Source organism: Megalobrama amblycephala, linkage group LG9, assembly GCF_018812025.1.
Source record: "Megalobrama amblycephala isolate DHTTF-2021 linkage group LG9, ASM1881202v1, whole genome shotgun sequence".
NCBI classification, from domain to species: domain Eukaryota; kingdom Metazoa; phylum Chordata; class Actinopteri; order Cypriniformes; family Xenocyprididae; genus Megalobrama; species Megalobrama amblycephala.
This window is the reverse complement of record NC_063052.1, coordinates 710,767-726,654: the sequence shown is the minus strand read 5'-3', so window position 1 is coordinate 726,654 and position 15,888 is coordinate 710,767. Positions and strand designations below refer to the sequence as shown.

At 34.1% G+C, this 15,888-nt stretch overlaps 1 protein-coding gene across 1 annotated transcript in view; it reads right to left on the bottom strand.

Annotated features, from left to right (window-relative positions):
* The window catches only part of LOC125274679 (fucolectin-5-like), an 82,681-nt gene extending 67,007 nt beyond the window's left edge, over positions 1–15,674 (bottom strand). Inside the window, exons 1-6 of the mRNA XM_048201081.1 lie at positions 15,661–15,674; positions 15,436–15,490; positions 13,875–13,939; positions 12,838–13,120; positions 12,363–12,496; positions 12,245–12,277 (exon numbers count right to left, since the gene is read on the bottom strand). Of these exons, the coding sequence (XP_048057038.1) occupies positions 12,245–12,277; positions 12,363–12,496; positions 12,838–13,120; positions 13,875–13,939; positions 15,436–15,446 (526 nt within the window). The 5' untranslated portion in view covers positions 15,447–15,490; positions 15,661–15,674. The remainder of the gene's footprint in view (positions 1–12,244; positions 12,278–12,362; positions 12,497–12,837; positions 13,121–13,874; positions 13,940–15,435; positions 15,491–15,660) is intronic.
* Positions 15,675–15,888: the final 214 nt, after the last annotated feature.

The window sequence follows — 15,888 nt, the reverse complement described above, 5'->3', positions numbered from 1 at the left end:
ATATTGCTAAATATCCATATCGCACATTATATATATCACTATATATCCATATCTCACACACACACACACACACACACACACACACACACACACACGTATATATATAACCCTAACCCTAACCTCTAACCCTAACCCTAAACTCTATCTCACACACTATATATCCATATATCACACACTATATATTGCTAAATAACCATATCACATTACATAATCACACACTATATCCATATATCATTGACTATATATAGCTAAATATCCATATATCACACACTATATCACACACTATATATTGTTAAATATCCATATTTCACACATTATATATCACTATAGATCCATATATCACACAATATATATTGCTAAATATCCATATATCACACACTATATATCACACACTATATATTGCTAAATAACCATATCACATTATATAATCACACACTATATCCATATATCATTGACTATATATAGCTAAATATCCATATATCACACACTATATATTGCTAAATATTCATATATCACTATATATCCATGTCACACACTATATATTGTTAAATATCCATATTTCACACATTATATATCACTATAGATCCATATATCACACACTATATATTGCTAAATATCCATATATCACACACTATATATCACATACTATATATTGCTAAATATCCATATATCACACACTATATATTGCTAAATAACCATATATCACACACTATATATTGCTAAATAACCATATATCACACACTATATATCACACACTATATCATTGACTATATATAGCTAAATATCCATATATCACACACTATATATTGCTAAATATCCATATATCACACATATACACATACATATATATATATATATATATATATATATATATATATATATATATATGTGTGTGTGTGTGTGTGTGTGTACATATATACAGTATGTTGGCACACTTTCTATTGAAATTTAGGCTGGATATACTGAAAGGATTGTAAATAGGCAATAGGCATTATGTCTCAGATTAATTTTAAGTTCATAACTTCAACCAATATTTTGTGTGCAGTTAAAATTGTTCAAAGCGTATTAAAATTTAATGTACCTAAATTTAGTACAATCAAAAATTGTCTTCTATAGGAGTTGCTTATAGCCAAACTGAACTCGTTTCATAATTGATTAACTTTTATTGAACTGAACTGAATCAACATTAATCTCAATGACTCTATTGTCTTTTTAGAGCAGAATTTGAATTTGTATCATATTTGATGCAGTTTTCTGTTATTGTGAAGCTGCTTTGAAACAATCTGATTTATATAAGGCACTAAAGAGGACATAAATTAGTTAAACGTAAATTAAGGAAAACTCAACATTTAAAGAAAATGTCCAATCATTCCAAGTAAACTGCCACAAAATTACACTTTTACTTTGCATTTTTTAATATATCATTTTTATTATATGAAAGTAGCTGAACTTTCTGTCTTAAATGGATAGTTTACAGAAAAATGATTTACTCACCCTCACATTGTTCCAAAAGTAGAATGTTTTTCTTCTGTCGAACATTAAAAATGAAGTGTCACAACATTTGAGAATGAAATACTGTATGTTATTTTTCTATGTAATTTTATATAATGAAACTCATAATAGATGACCCACTAAATTCGCAGTAGAAAAAAAAAAATCATATACTTAATTTATTATGTGGTCTAGATCATAAGTGGAAAATGTTAGAACCAATTTGATTTTTTTCGTGTTCAAAATGTCATCCAGAAAATGTATCAAAATATTATCAGTATATATCATGTCAAGCACAGTCCTCAAAAACAGCCATTATTCAATAGAAAGACAGGGAGCATGTCATACATTGATCAAAAATGATTTCTGAAAAGCTTGGAACGGTTCCTGCGCTGGATTGAGAGCGCTTCTCTCGGATCCTTTCAGACAGTGTTGTGTTGTGTGTGTAACCCCGGGTGTCTGCCTGTGTTAGATTAGCGATGCATATTTCGCAGCAGCTGTAAAATCCATGAGTGCAGAACATCTGGCCCTGAAGGGAAGCCCTTTATAGGGGACACATGAGTGCAGACGGAGCCTCAAACACAGCTGGCAGCACAATCCCTTCCAGGTGAGTGTGTTTCAGCTTCTGATTCACACATTTAACATCAACTTTCACCTGAGCTCTGCTGCACAACAAAAGTACAAAGGTAAATGATTTCCAATATCTTAATTCATTAACATACAGACTTTTTTACAACCCCTGATCTCCAAAATCTGAGGCCAGAGTAGAAGTAGCTTTGATTATTCAGACCTAAACACACTTTAGAGCCGGAATACAAGTAGGGTCTTAAAGTTGCCGACCCTTCATTTCAGTAACAGTCACTAGATTAACTTGATAATCATAATCTTCATCTGCATAATCTTCTCTCGCACAATGCATTTATTCATCTATTCAGAGGGGAGGCTGGGAAATTTATCTATCTGCATTTATAAACTAGAATTCTTCAGAGGGTCATTTGACCTCTTTTACCGGCTGCCCTTTGACCTTGACATCTCTACTTATAGTAAATGCAATGGCCATATGAAGGCCATAGTTTACATACCCCTTGCAGATTCTAGAAAATTGTTAATCAATTTTAATGCTCCGTTCTTCAGAAAAATCCTTCAGGTCCCGCATAATCTTTGATTTTCCAGCATCTTCTGCATATTTGAACCCTTTCCAGCAGTGACTGAATGATTTTGAGATCCATCTTTTCACACTGAGGACAACTGAGGGACTCAAACTCAACTATTAAAAAAGGTTCAAACATTCACTGATGCTCCAGAAGGAAACACGATGCATTAAGAGCCAGGGGTGTAAACTTTTTGAATTGGATGAACAGAATAAATTGTACTTTTTTTGTCTTCTGGGAAACATGCAAGTATCTTTTGTAGCTTCCAAAGGGCAGTACTAAATGAAAAATGATGTTCTTTAAACAAAATAAAAAACACTTGCACATCATCTTGTTGTTCAAAAGTATTCACCCCCCGCTCTTAATGCATCGTGTTTCCTTCTGGAGCATCAGTGAATGTTTGAACCTTTTTTAATAGTTGAGTTTGAGTCCCTCAGTTGTCCTCAGTGTGAAAAGTCGGATCTCAAAATCATTCAGTCACTGCTGGAAAGGGTTCAAATATGCAGAAGATGGATATGGGGATCATTTTTATATATTGTGCTATTTTTTCTCTTGTGGACTTTATGTAAACATCTGTTTTGTGAAATACTTTATTCAGGACAGTACTAAATAAAAAAAATAACATGCAATTTTCATGATCCTTATTTTGTTAAAATGATTAATATTTTTGCAGATTCTGCAAGGGGTATGCAAAACTTTTGAGCTCAACTGTATCACTCGCTATACATATATCCATAAGTTACACACATACACGTCGCTCACTATATAACGCTATATAGATATATATCCGTATGCATGTTAGGAAATGTCTCTATTTGCATTTAAAAACTAGAATTCTTTAGAGGGTCATTTGACCTCTATTACCAGCTGACCTTTGACCTTGACTACTTGTAGTAATGCAATGGCCATATGAAAGCCAGTTTCTACTGATTGGTTTGTATGCACTTCACACAAGGCCGTATCTAATGATTCAGCCAGAGAGTCGGCTTGCATAAATGATTACAAGTTTAACATGGTTGCATAAACTACTAAGACTACAAGTTAGTTATCACATTTTTTTCTTCTTCAAGTTGCATATAAACATAGATTGGTCTAATTTGATAAAAAAGTAAGTCTGATTGGCCTTTGACTCACTGCTAGTTGGTCACACCAGTACTTGTTTATGCCGGTCGTATTGGGAAGTTTCTCAGCTGGACTGGCCCGTGTTGTTTTACAGGTGTTGAACAGGCCGAGCGCTCGAGGGGTGAGACCTGGAGCCGTGGTTAATGTGTGGCAGCAGCGCTGCTCCAATAACTGACCTGAGGTCAGAGGAACCATCAATTCTCCTTCCGGGACACAGAGTTATGGACACATTAAAGCTGACCGTAGACGTCAGAGAAACGCGATCTGGCCCAAACACTCAGCTCCTGTTTTCATCTGCGCAGCGAGACAGATCTCAGATCAGTTTTCCATGCACTCAGTGCGGCAAAGATCAAGGTTTGAGTGAAAACTGCTGCTGGTGGATCAGGCCAGATCCTGAGCCGTAATGTGTTCTGCAGTCCATCCACGGACGAGAGCGTAACATTTGGCAGCTCGGGATGGCTTTCCCTACACAGCACGGACATAACGGCGCTTCTCTAAGTGAAAAGCCATCGCTGACCGCTGGTTCTGGTTTGTGCTGGTCAACAGACTTCATCGGAAGGAACTGCTCTTCCATAAACCAGCCTGGATGTTTTTCAGCAAGGATGACACCCATGATCCATTTTTGACCCAAGTCGAGTCAGCTTTATTTCTATTGCGCTTTATACAAAACAGATCGTTTCAAAGCAGCTTCAAAATAACTTAAAAGCCAGAATACAAATTTCATGAGAATTTACTCACCTCCATGTCATCCAAGATGTTAATTTCTTTTCGACAGAAGAAATGAAGGTTTTCTCCATATAGTGGACTTCAATGGGGACCAAAAGGTTGAAGGTCCAAATGTCAGTTTCAGTGCAGCTTCAAAGAGCTCTACATGATCCCAGACGAGGAATAAGAGTCTTATCTAGAGAAACCATCGCTCATTTTCTAAAAAAATTAAAATTATATACTTTTTAACCACAAATGCTCATCTTGCACTGCTCTGCGATGCTCCACGCATGACATAATCATGTTGGAAAGGTCACACTAATCCTTTAACTATGAGAAGAGTAATTTTTCAGATTAATTCAGTTCAGTTCAATAACTGTGTTAATTTAATTCCCTCAGCACCTAAAGAACCGGGATTAACACAGCGTTGGAAAACCTGGATATATTTTAAAAGTGTGATTTCTAGAGCTGGAAAAGGCACGGAAATTAGTAAAATCTTTAAAAGTCGTGGATATTTCTTTAACAAATAAACATTTTTTTAATTATCATCAAGCTTTAAAATATTTTCAGGTAGAAATTGCTGAGAAATTGCACAAAATAATCACAAAGGACAATGTAAATTTATTTTTAATTAAATGTAAACCCTGAAAAACATTCAATTATTGAAACTGCTTCTGTAATTTTGGAATTTTGTTATTTTAAAATTATATATAATATTTTATTTAATTATTAAGCAAATATTGTATTATAAAAATATAATTTAGAATATGTATATAAATATTTAATTATACTGCCACTCCTAGTTTCTGTAAATAAAATAGGTTAAAAGATCAGCTTTTTCTTCAACTCGGAGAAAGAAGACAATCTATGCTTGGAAATCAGAAAGGAAAGATCTCAAACGCTCAGACGTGAGATCACGGAGACATCTATTATTTTCCATGAGCTTCCATTAACATGTTTTCCCACACACGATTAGATTCCTCCTGGGTTTAATAGCAGAATTAGCGCTCGTTTGCGGTTGTTAATTGTGGCGCTGATTACACTGCTGATGGCCATTCAGCTCTCAGGTATCTCACAAAAACAAAATGCAGTCATTTGGGTTTATATACTTCAATATGACGTGTTAATTACTGAAGGTTGGCAGGAAAGCACAGACACAATGAAGTGAGCAGTGTTTCCACATGTGGAGATATTTAGTGTCCGTCTGAACGGCTTCTGTCTTAAACTGCTGTAATTGAAGAGGAAGAGCGTGAGGAAGCAGTCGTTAACAGACATTAGTGCTCCACACACACACACACACACACACACACACACACACAGCAGGTCTTTCACACTGTTATAGTGGGTCACGTCTCCTTCAGCTGTAAACACCACACACATGCGATTTTCATGTGCAACACATGCATATGAACCGATCCATACACACTCCACGCACCGATTCACTGCAGTAAATGACACACACGTGCACACACTACATAAATCACAATTAACACATGTAAATCTCACACAGCTGCAACACACACAGACAAATGTGGCACATTCTATGATTCAGATACTCTTCTGAAGAAGTGCACTGGATTGTTCTGAATGTGAACTTCACACTGCAAAAAGCGCCTTTTGTCTTGCTTTCGTTAGAAAGATATAAACATTCCTAAATCAAGATGCATTTACTGGAGAAGCAAAATGACTGAAGATATTAAGACTTAAAGGGTTAGTTCACCCAAAAATGAAAATAACGTAATTTATTCCTCACCCTCATGCCGTTCCACACCCGTAAGACCTTTATTCATCTTCAGAACACAAATTAAGATATTTTTGATGAAATCCGATGGCTCAGTGAGGCCTGAGCAATGACATTTCCTCTTTCAAGATCCATTAATGTACTAAAAACATATTTAAATCAGTTCATGTGAGTACAGTGGTTCAATATTAATATTATAAAGCCACGAGAATATTTTTGGTGCGCCAAAAAAACGAAATAACGACTTATTTAGTGATGGCTGATTTCAAAACACTGCTTCAGGAAGCTTTACGAATCTTTTGTGTCGAATCATGATTCGGATCGCGTGTCAAACTGCTGAAATCACGTGACTTTGGCGCTCCGAACCGCCGATTCGACACGCTGATTCATAACGCTCTGAAGCTTCCTGAAGCAGTGTTTTGAAATCGGCCATCACTAAATAAGTCGTTATTTTGTTTTTTTGGCACACCAAAAATATTCTCATCGCTTTATAATATTAATATTCGAACCACTGTACTCACATGAACTGATTTAAATATGTTTTTAGTACATTAATGGATCTTGAGAGAGGAAATGTCATTGCTCAGGCCTCACTGAGCCATCGGATTTCATCAAAAATATCTTAATTTGTGTTCTGAAGATGAACGAAGGTCTTATGGGTGTGGAACAGCATGAGGGTGAGGAATAAATGACGTTATTTTCATTTTTGGGTGAACTAACCCTTTAATTATTAAAATGAAGTGAGTTTGTGCTTAAAACAAGAGCAAATCTCTGTCAGTGGAGTCAGAAAAATAAACTTCATTCAAAGGGAAAACAATATTTTTCTGACTCCACACACTCACAGTTAGCAGGAGTTTTAATAATCCTTCACTGTTCTAGCTGGTTGATTTTATTGGTGCCTCGACTGTTTATAAGCGACACATGCTCTCACACGACGCCGGCCAATGCAGCACACACACACACACACACACACACACACACACACACACACGAATCTTGATCCAAGTCCAATGCTGCACACTTCCTTCTTTATACATAAACATGAGATTTGTGCATATCTTTTTATCTGATATGATTTTGTCAGGATCAAAAATATCATGTTTCCAGGCAACTATACGTCTGGAAACATGATATTTTTGATCCTGACAAAATCATATCAGATAAAAAGATATGCACAAAGAGAAAAACCCACAGCGACTGAACGGAAAAATCGAGCCAATAGGAGCGATTAGATCTGACATACACAAGTCGTGACATCAGCCCTCTAAACCACACAATGAGGAAATAACCTCAATGATGTCATGAGGCCGTCAGAATCGATCGGATCAGAGTCGCCGTTCACTTCGCTTCGCTTCAGATAATGGGTCTGATTATCTCTCAGTGCATTTACTCATTTGCTTTGAAATTAGAGTCAAACGTTTGCAGTTTATTTGCTTCTTAATCCTAAAACTTTCAGTGTGGTTCTAGAACTTGGGGGTTCTTGACTCAATTTTAAGACAAAAAGGTTCTAAATAAGGAGAATTAATGACTGAATAATGTTTCATCTGCTTTTCATTTGAACAAGTACGTCTACAAGCTGTGAATTTCATAAAATTTCATTAAAATTTAAAGTGAATTAAAACAAAATTCATTAAAACTAAATCCATTAAATGATCCCATGATGGAACCACTGAAAGGTTCTATATATGAAGCGTCTGACGGAAACCTTTAGAAACTTTACTTCTGATAAAACTGCAATACGTCATTCTTAATGTTCTAGATTTTGCTGTTTGAATCATTTATTTATATTTATTGCAGCAGCACAAATGCATGTGCTCAATGAAAATCATATTTATTAATAATCTGAAAGTGATTTATGATCTAACAGGTATCTTTTTCCCAGATGCTGTTTGAGTCACTTCAGCATCTATATGGTCATATTTTAAAGTAAAAAAACAAACAAAAAAAAACATGTCCGCAGAACTACTCTTGAACTCTTCATCAAATAATCCAGTACAGCAACAATTTAACTGCAGTTTTGGGTGTTAATTGCTCATTTCTGAAATATATTCAAATCATATATATATATATATATAAATAACAGAAAGAAACCTGCATGACAAACCAGGGCCCAATCAGGACGCAGACAAACTAACACACACACAATATATTGTATATACACAATATTTTACAAAATATAATTACACAATATATATATATATATATATATATATATATATATATATATACAGTACAGTCCAAAAGTTTGGAACTTTGAAGTGATGGTGCACTAGGATTTTTAATGTTTTTAAAAGAAGTTTCGTCTGCTCTTGTTGTTGGTGATTTTAATACCATGTAGATAATAATAAAGGCTACATTTATTTAATTAAAAATACAGTAAAAAACAGTAATATTGTGAAATATTATTACAAAACCACCACCCACAATTTAAAATAACTGTTTTCTCCCCGAGCAGTTTATTTAGAATATATTTGACAAAGTAATTTATTCCTGTGATGCAAAGCTGTATGATGAATTCTCAGCATCGTAGTTAGTTTTTCGCCTTTCTCCAGATCTACTTATTTTTCTTCAGAAAACAAACATAATCCTGTCACATGATCCTTCAGAAATCATTCAAGATTGATAATATTAATATGATAATCGCTTGCTGCTCAATAAACATTTATGATTATTTTCAATGTTGAAAACAGTTCCAGAGGTGTGTACTTTTTTTTTTTCAGGCTATTATTAAACCTCTTATTCCTTGATGAATAGAAAGTTCAAAAGAACAGCATTTATCTGAAATACAAAGCTTCTGTAGCATTATACACTACCGTTCAAAAGTTTGGGGTCAGTAAGAATTTTTATTTTTATTTTTTTGAAAAGAAATTAAAGAAATGAATACTTTTATTCAGCAAGGATGCATTAAATCAATCAAAAGACAATAAAGACATTTATAATGTTACAAAAGATTAGATTTCAGATAAACACTGTTCTTTTGAACTTTCTATTCATCAAATAATCCTGAAAAAAAATATTGTACACAATATTTTGTACAATTGTACACATTAAATGTTTCTTGAGCAGCAGATCAGCATATTAGAATGATTTCTCGGGAAGCAGACACAAGGATCATGTGACACTGAAGACTGGAGTAATGATGCTGAAAATTCAGCTTTGCATCACAGGAATAAATTACTTTGTGAAATATATTCAAATAGAAAACTATAATAAAAACATATATATATATATACATATATATATATATGGGTCAAAGACATCTAGATGTCAGCATCAATAGAATTTTACAGAAGTGATTTTATATACATAGAAAACACATTAAATGCAAGTAAAATGTCAACTTTTAAGGTTTCAAATAAGTTTTGGAAGAATAAAATGTCAAAATGTGGGTGAAATAATGTTCCATTGTCATTCAGTGTAACACTTATATTTATTCTGACCTGTACATGTTAAAATATATAAAGGAATAAGTGAGCATACAAATTTTATTGCATTTTAAATGCGTGAAAAATTCTTGCTGATGAATGGACAAAACCTTGGAAAGTTTTTTTTTAGCATTTGGGGTAAAAGTAATTAGTCTTTAATATGACCCAACAACGATTTTTGTTGTAAATTTCCCTGACAAGATTGTTACATTGAATGATATTTCAGTGGGCATCTTCTGTAAATCATGGTGAAAATGTATATTTAATTTTTGCTCAGAAAAAATAAATAAATAAATAAACGGGACCAATTCTGATGCATTGAAAAACAACAACAATTTAAAGCTGTATTACACTTATTGTTTTAATATGTGTCATTTTTGTATGCTGATTTTTGTGTGTGTGTGTGTGTGTGTGTGTGTGTGTGTGTGTGTGTGTGTGTGTGTGTGTGTGTGTGTGTGTGTGTGAAGTGCGCAGAAGCTTACATCAACGTCACGGCTGAGCTGACAGAGAGAGAAAGAGAGAGAGAGAGAGAGAGAGAAAGAGAGAGAGTCTTCCTTTCATGAAGATGATTACTTCCTGCTGCTTCCTTCCCAGAATCATGAGTTGATTTATATTGAGTTGTTTGAGTAAGTGAGCTCAGGATTTTGTTTCGTAATAGAAAGAGACTTGAATGTGTTTAACATGTTTCACTCTCTTTGATTTATTTATTTATTTAAAGCTTGTTTCTTCTGTATCTTTATTTCTTTCTTGTTGGGAAATTTTGCAATTTTTGTTTGTAATCCTGCTTTTCTCCTATTTATGGTTAAACAGGGAGAGAGGGAAGAGTTATGTAAATTATTTTTTCTGGATTATCTTTCTCCAGGTAATTTAGAGAGATTTCTGAGTTATTTTGGCCTGGATCTCCTCTGAAGCTATTGCTCCTATTTTCATTACTATTCTTTTTGATATTTCTGTTATGGTTATTGTTACTTTTAGTGCAGGTTTATTTTTTACTCTTTATAATAGAAAATTAAAAGTTAATATTGGTTGAATTGGTGGTTGTGTTGTTGATTCTGGGAAAGAAGGTTTGACATCCTTGTTCTATCCATGTTTCTTTTTTCCCTTTCTCTTTATGAAAAATGTAATTCTTCTTAACTTTGTTACCAGCTCCTCAACTCTAGATGGGTAGCTATGTAACACTACACCTCCTCCTCATTGTGAATATCTAAATGAGCCTTTTTGATCCAGAAACATGAAATACAACATGCAATGCTGAAGTAATTTATTCATGAAGAAAGCAAAGATAAACAAAGGATGGGTAAAGGTAGGTGCATTTTAAGATCTAAGATCCCATTTCATCCCTTTACTGAATGTGCACTGAAACTTATCTTTTATCTTAAGAATAAAAAGGTGCACAGGTAAAATGAAAACAATGAAAAAAGTGCAATATTAGTATTGCTCAGAAAACAGTAGTTTGGTATTTTGCTTATAGGATCAGTGGACTGTGGTGTAACATCATCTCATTCCACTTAATCTGGCAATGAAAACAGAACAAAACAATCATTAAGGGAACGTACACATAGTATAAATAGTACATATAGTACAAATGTCTACACACCATGTCTCTCTTCTTTTATCACTCACCTGCAAACACCTCAACCTCACACAGTGTGAGATATTCATTGCGCCCAGGTATAAAAACGTTGACATATCGCCCCATTAATAGGCTTAAACTTAAACGTTTGTGTCTCTCCAAGTGGAATGGACACAACAGTCGCAGCCCTGTGAAGAAACACAGTAACAGAGAAATCATATTAAATATACTACTGTCAAAGACAAGTGTGTATTAAAAGGATTTATTTATATTTATACAGAAAGAAGAATGATTTTTAAATATTATATCTGATTTTATCTTATTTACTCATTTTCTAACCATTTGTGTAAGTATTCAAGAGAGAGACAATACTTACAGCTGATTATTGTTGCCATTATTTTCCAGGCTGTTGCCGATACGGATCTGAGTACCATTTATTCTATCTCTGCGCTACCATCTCCACGATTAGTGATGCTAACCCTGGTTATCTTGTAGACTCCCAATAAGTCAACTCTCCACCAGGGGTCCTTGTCCGCATTAGTATGACTGCATGACCCACTAGTGTAAATTGAATTCCTGTTGCCATCGACAGCATTTTGAGCAGCTGCTAATTTGATCGTATGTGGAAGACTGGACAGCTGTTCCTCCAAGAGCAAGATTCCTCTGTTTAACATAAAATAATAAACAATATATATTTTTTAACTTTAATGTGCTAAAGTATAATCCCAATATAATGGGCAAAATAATGCTAAAATATGTAATCCAAATGATTATTACACGGCTCACTGGAATAGTTCATTCTAATTGGTCAGTCGTGACATTCTGAGGTCTGATATTTCCAGATTTTCTAGTATGAACTTGTTCGTTTGTCTTGCTAAGAATATTTTTTCTTCACAGAAGCTTTGCTTTTATTACAAGTGAGCTAATAAAATATTTCACCTCAAATCAATATTTCGTAGTAGTAAGAATATTATATATACAGTATGTGTGTGTTTGTGTGTTACTGACAACATTCAAAGTAATGAAGAACACTCACTTGGAACACAAATGTACGGCGGTGTGTAGTTATCTGTTAATAAAATAATAACACGCATTAATAAATACAGTATATAAGCAAATTCTATCACAGAGTTTCTTCTCTCTCTGTCACTCACCTGTAAACACCTCGACTTCACACAGAGAAAGGATTTCATCATTCCCAGGTAAAAAAATATTGACATATCGGCCAATAACAGGCTCAAATAAAAATGTTTCTGTGCCATCAGGAGCAGTGAGAATAGTTGTAGCCCTGCAAATACATAAAGAACAGTGTTAAAATGAAAACCAGAGGCACGCGTCTAACAAATTCAAATCAACTCTATTGAAATCAAATGGTTTTGTACAGCACTCTTCACAATACAAATTATTGTTTATGTTTTATATTGCATTGCTACAAGAAACAATGGTCTAATCTTACAAATGTCTAATCACAGTCTGGATTAAATATGTTCAAGTAAAGTTCATCTCCATGGCTGTGGCTCTCTGAGTGGTTGGTTTGTGGAGGAGGTTCAATTTTGCCTCCTGTTTTATTAAACCAGATTGAACATCATAATCATGGGAAGATGACAGAACAACTGAAACATTTCTTACAGCGCATTGTTGTTTCCGTTGTTGTCCAGACTGTTACCAATACGAATCTGAGCTCCTTTAAGCCGCTCTTTGCAACAGTCTTGACGATTAGTGATGGTAACTTTGTTTATACTGTAGACATTTCCAAGGTCAACTCTCCACCATGGATTAAACTCAGATTTAGTGTGAGTGCATGAGCCCCTCCTGGAATCTGAGTCTCTGTTTCCATCTACTGCACGTTTAGCATCTCCTCCCTCTGGGTATGTGGAGGACTGCACAACCTCGGCATGAAGAGCAAGATTCCCTGTTCAATATGATATGAAATCGATAATAAAAGAATAAGACAGGTTCAAAGCAATACAAATAAATAAATAAACTTATTTCAGTCTATAAATTTAATAAATTAATCTAATTGATATGTAATGATCCACAATGGTTCCATATTTTTAAAGGATTAGTTCACTTCTGAATTCAAATTTCATGATAATTTACTCACCCTCATGTCATCCCAGATATTCATGTCTTTTAACCACAAACAACTGTCTTGCACTAGCTCTTTTAAACTAAATTTTCATATACAATATGCTAGTGCAAGTATGTAAGAATTAGTTCAAACTTTGACCTGTGGAGGGCAGTAATACACTTAGCAGCATCTACACTGACGGAATTCTACAAGAAGAAGAGAGCTAGTGCAAGACCAGCATTTGTGGATAAAACATTATATATATATATATATATATATATATATATATTATATGTGTGTAAAATGACCAATCATTTCGCTATATCAGACTCTTATTCCTCGTCTGGGATCATGTAGAGCTCTTTGAAGCTGCACTGAAACTGACATTTGGACCTTCAACCCGTTGAACCCCAGTGAAGTCCACTATATGGAGAAAAACCCTGGAATGTTTTCCTTCATTTCTTTTCGACTGAAGAAAGAAAGACATGAACATCTTGGATGACATGGGGGTGAGTAAATTATCAGGAAATTTTAATTCAGAAGTGAACTAATCCTTTAAATCCAGGTATTTTTACTTGTATTATTCTAAACGTACCTTTGGAATCAGCGAAGCACAACCCAGTAAAAAGTGTTAGAAACACAATCACACGGATGGCCATCCTGATATAAGACACAACAACACATCACCTCACCTCAACATATGAAGGAATAATTTTCAATTTCTCATCCTCATTTAAACAAATAAACACATATATTGCTATTATAATGATAAAAATAGTATAGAAGAACAGCAAGAGAAAACATTAACAGATAATGTTGGCTACTTTTTGATGATACAGATTTAATAATTTACTCTGTGACTCTACAGCATGAGATCCAGCAGTGATTTAATCAGATAAACTGAAGGATTAAAAAAAAAGTTTTGCACATCAAACTAAAGCAAACACTGATCTACATAATGGTGATACCATAAATCACACCAAACTATTATTTTCAATAAAACGTCAACATCTAAACCTCTGTTAATTCTCAATAAGACCTTCTGTAGACTTATGACAGAATTGAAGTCAATCTGGTTAGCAATAAGTGAAGTAATGCTGTTTGTGGAGTGGAGATCTTGCTGAGATCTTGAGAGATTTAATGTCTTCTTTTATCTTGGCTGTGGCTGGAAGTCAGTTGTAGTTATTGCTTCACTTTTTTCTGTTCTTGTTGTTCCTCTCTTAATTAACGTATTAACACCAGTTAACACTCATTAACGCGACACCAAGGAGTCCTGACCAAGCATCAATATGTAACATGAGCTGGGAGTGACAGCATGTTGGTTTCCTAATTCAAAATATGATCAAAATTTGAGCAAGTAGATGTAGCTCATGTGGACATCATATATAATTATCCTTTTGCTGTTTTGCTTTGTTTTACATTCACAAACCCTAAACAAATGTATCAATGTCTGTTTGCTGTACATTGATGACTGTATGTTTCTTTCTTTTGGAATTAGGGGCCACGCCCGAAGGGGCTGTAGCCACTACTGTAATTGTTAGTTATCTTATTATTTTTCCCAAAAGCGAGTCTATGGCAGACCTATCAACAGAACATGAGAACACGATGAAATTTGGCACAGTTGTAGAGATGGTCATGAATAGTGAGAGTCTCTAGGACCAACTCTATAGCACCACCACCAGTTCAAAAACTCAATTTTCTAAAGGTTTCAACTTTTGTGTCATGCCGAATCCAAGGATTTTGGATCGGATGAATCTTAATTATTAGAGACAAAGTGTCAATACAATGCCAATGCCACCTAATGAAAATCAGTGTACAATAATTAAATGTAATGTTTTAGATGCTCTTAATTATCAACAAACTCACTTGGTTTATTATTTTGTGTTTTTGCGAAGTATGATTGTGACATTTACTCTGATATGATGGTTTTGTGAAAGGAAACATAAGTAGCACAGCTACTGTTGTCTTTTTAACAAAGAGCTGTTTTACTAGTGTGATTGGTTTAGAGTTTTGTGCAAAAAGAGTTTTGCAAATTAATCACTAGTGAAAGTGATATCAAATTTATTTTAAATCTGTATTCAGTAAATTGCATTTTTATTTTCAATTCCAATTATAACATTATCCTGGTGTAGAGAGTGCATAAACATTCAACTCACCTGGAATTCATCAATGTATCAACCTCACAGAAGACCTTCACAATACAGCAGTTATCTGCTTTTAATCAAAATAATACATTTTTATATAATAAATAAATGGAATTAATAATATTTGTTTATAGACAATTGCTATATTTATTATTTATCCAATATATTATTTATATGAGGAATATTATGCTGTCAAAACATTTCAAACCAAGCTTAGATATGAATATAAATACACACCAGCAGTCTGTGAAGAAGGTCTAGTCGAATAATATTGAGCTCAGAAATGATGCTCTATTTATTGTTGAATTCAGATCCTCCCAACCAAATGAGTCTGATCTGTTATCTGATTAAATGAACCTATTACAAAAGAGTTCCCTGTTTTAAGTCTTTTTTTCTGATGAGACAAATACAAAGTTTTGTTATGAAACTCTAGATGGCACAGGCTGATAGGTCCTTAAAGGGTTA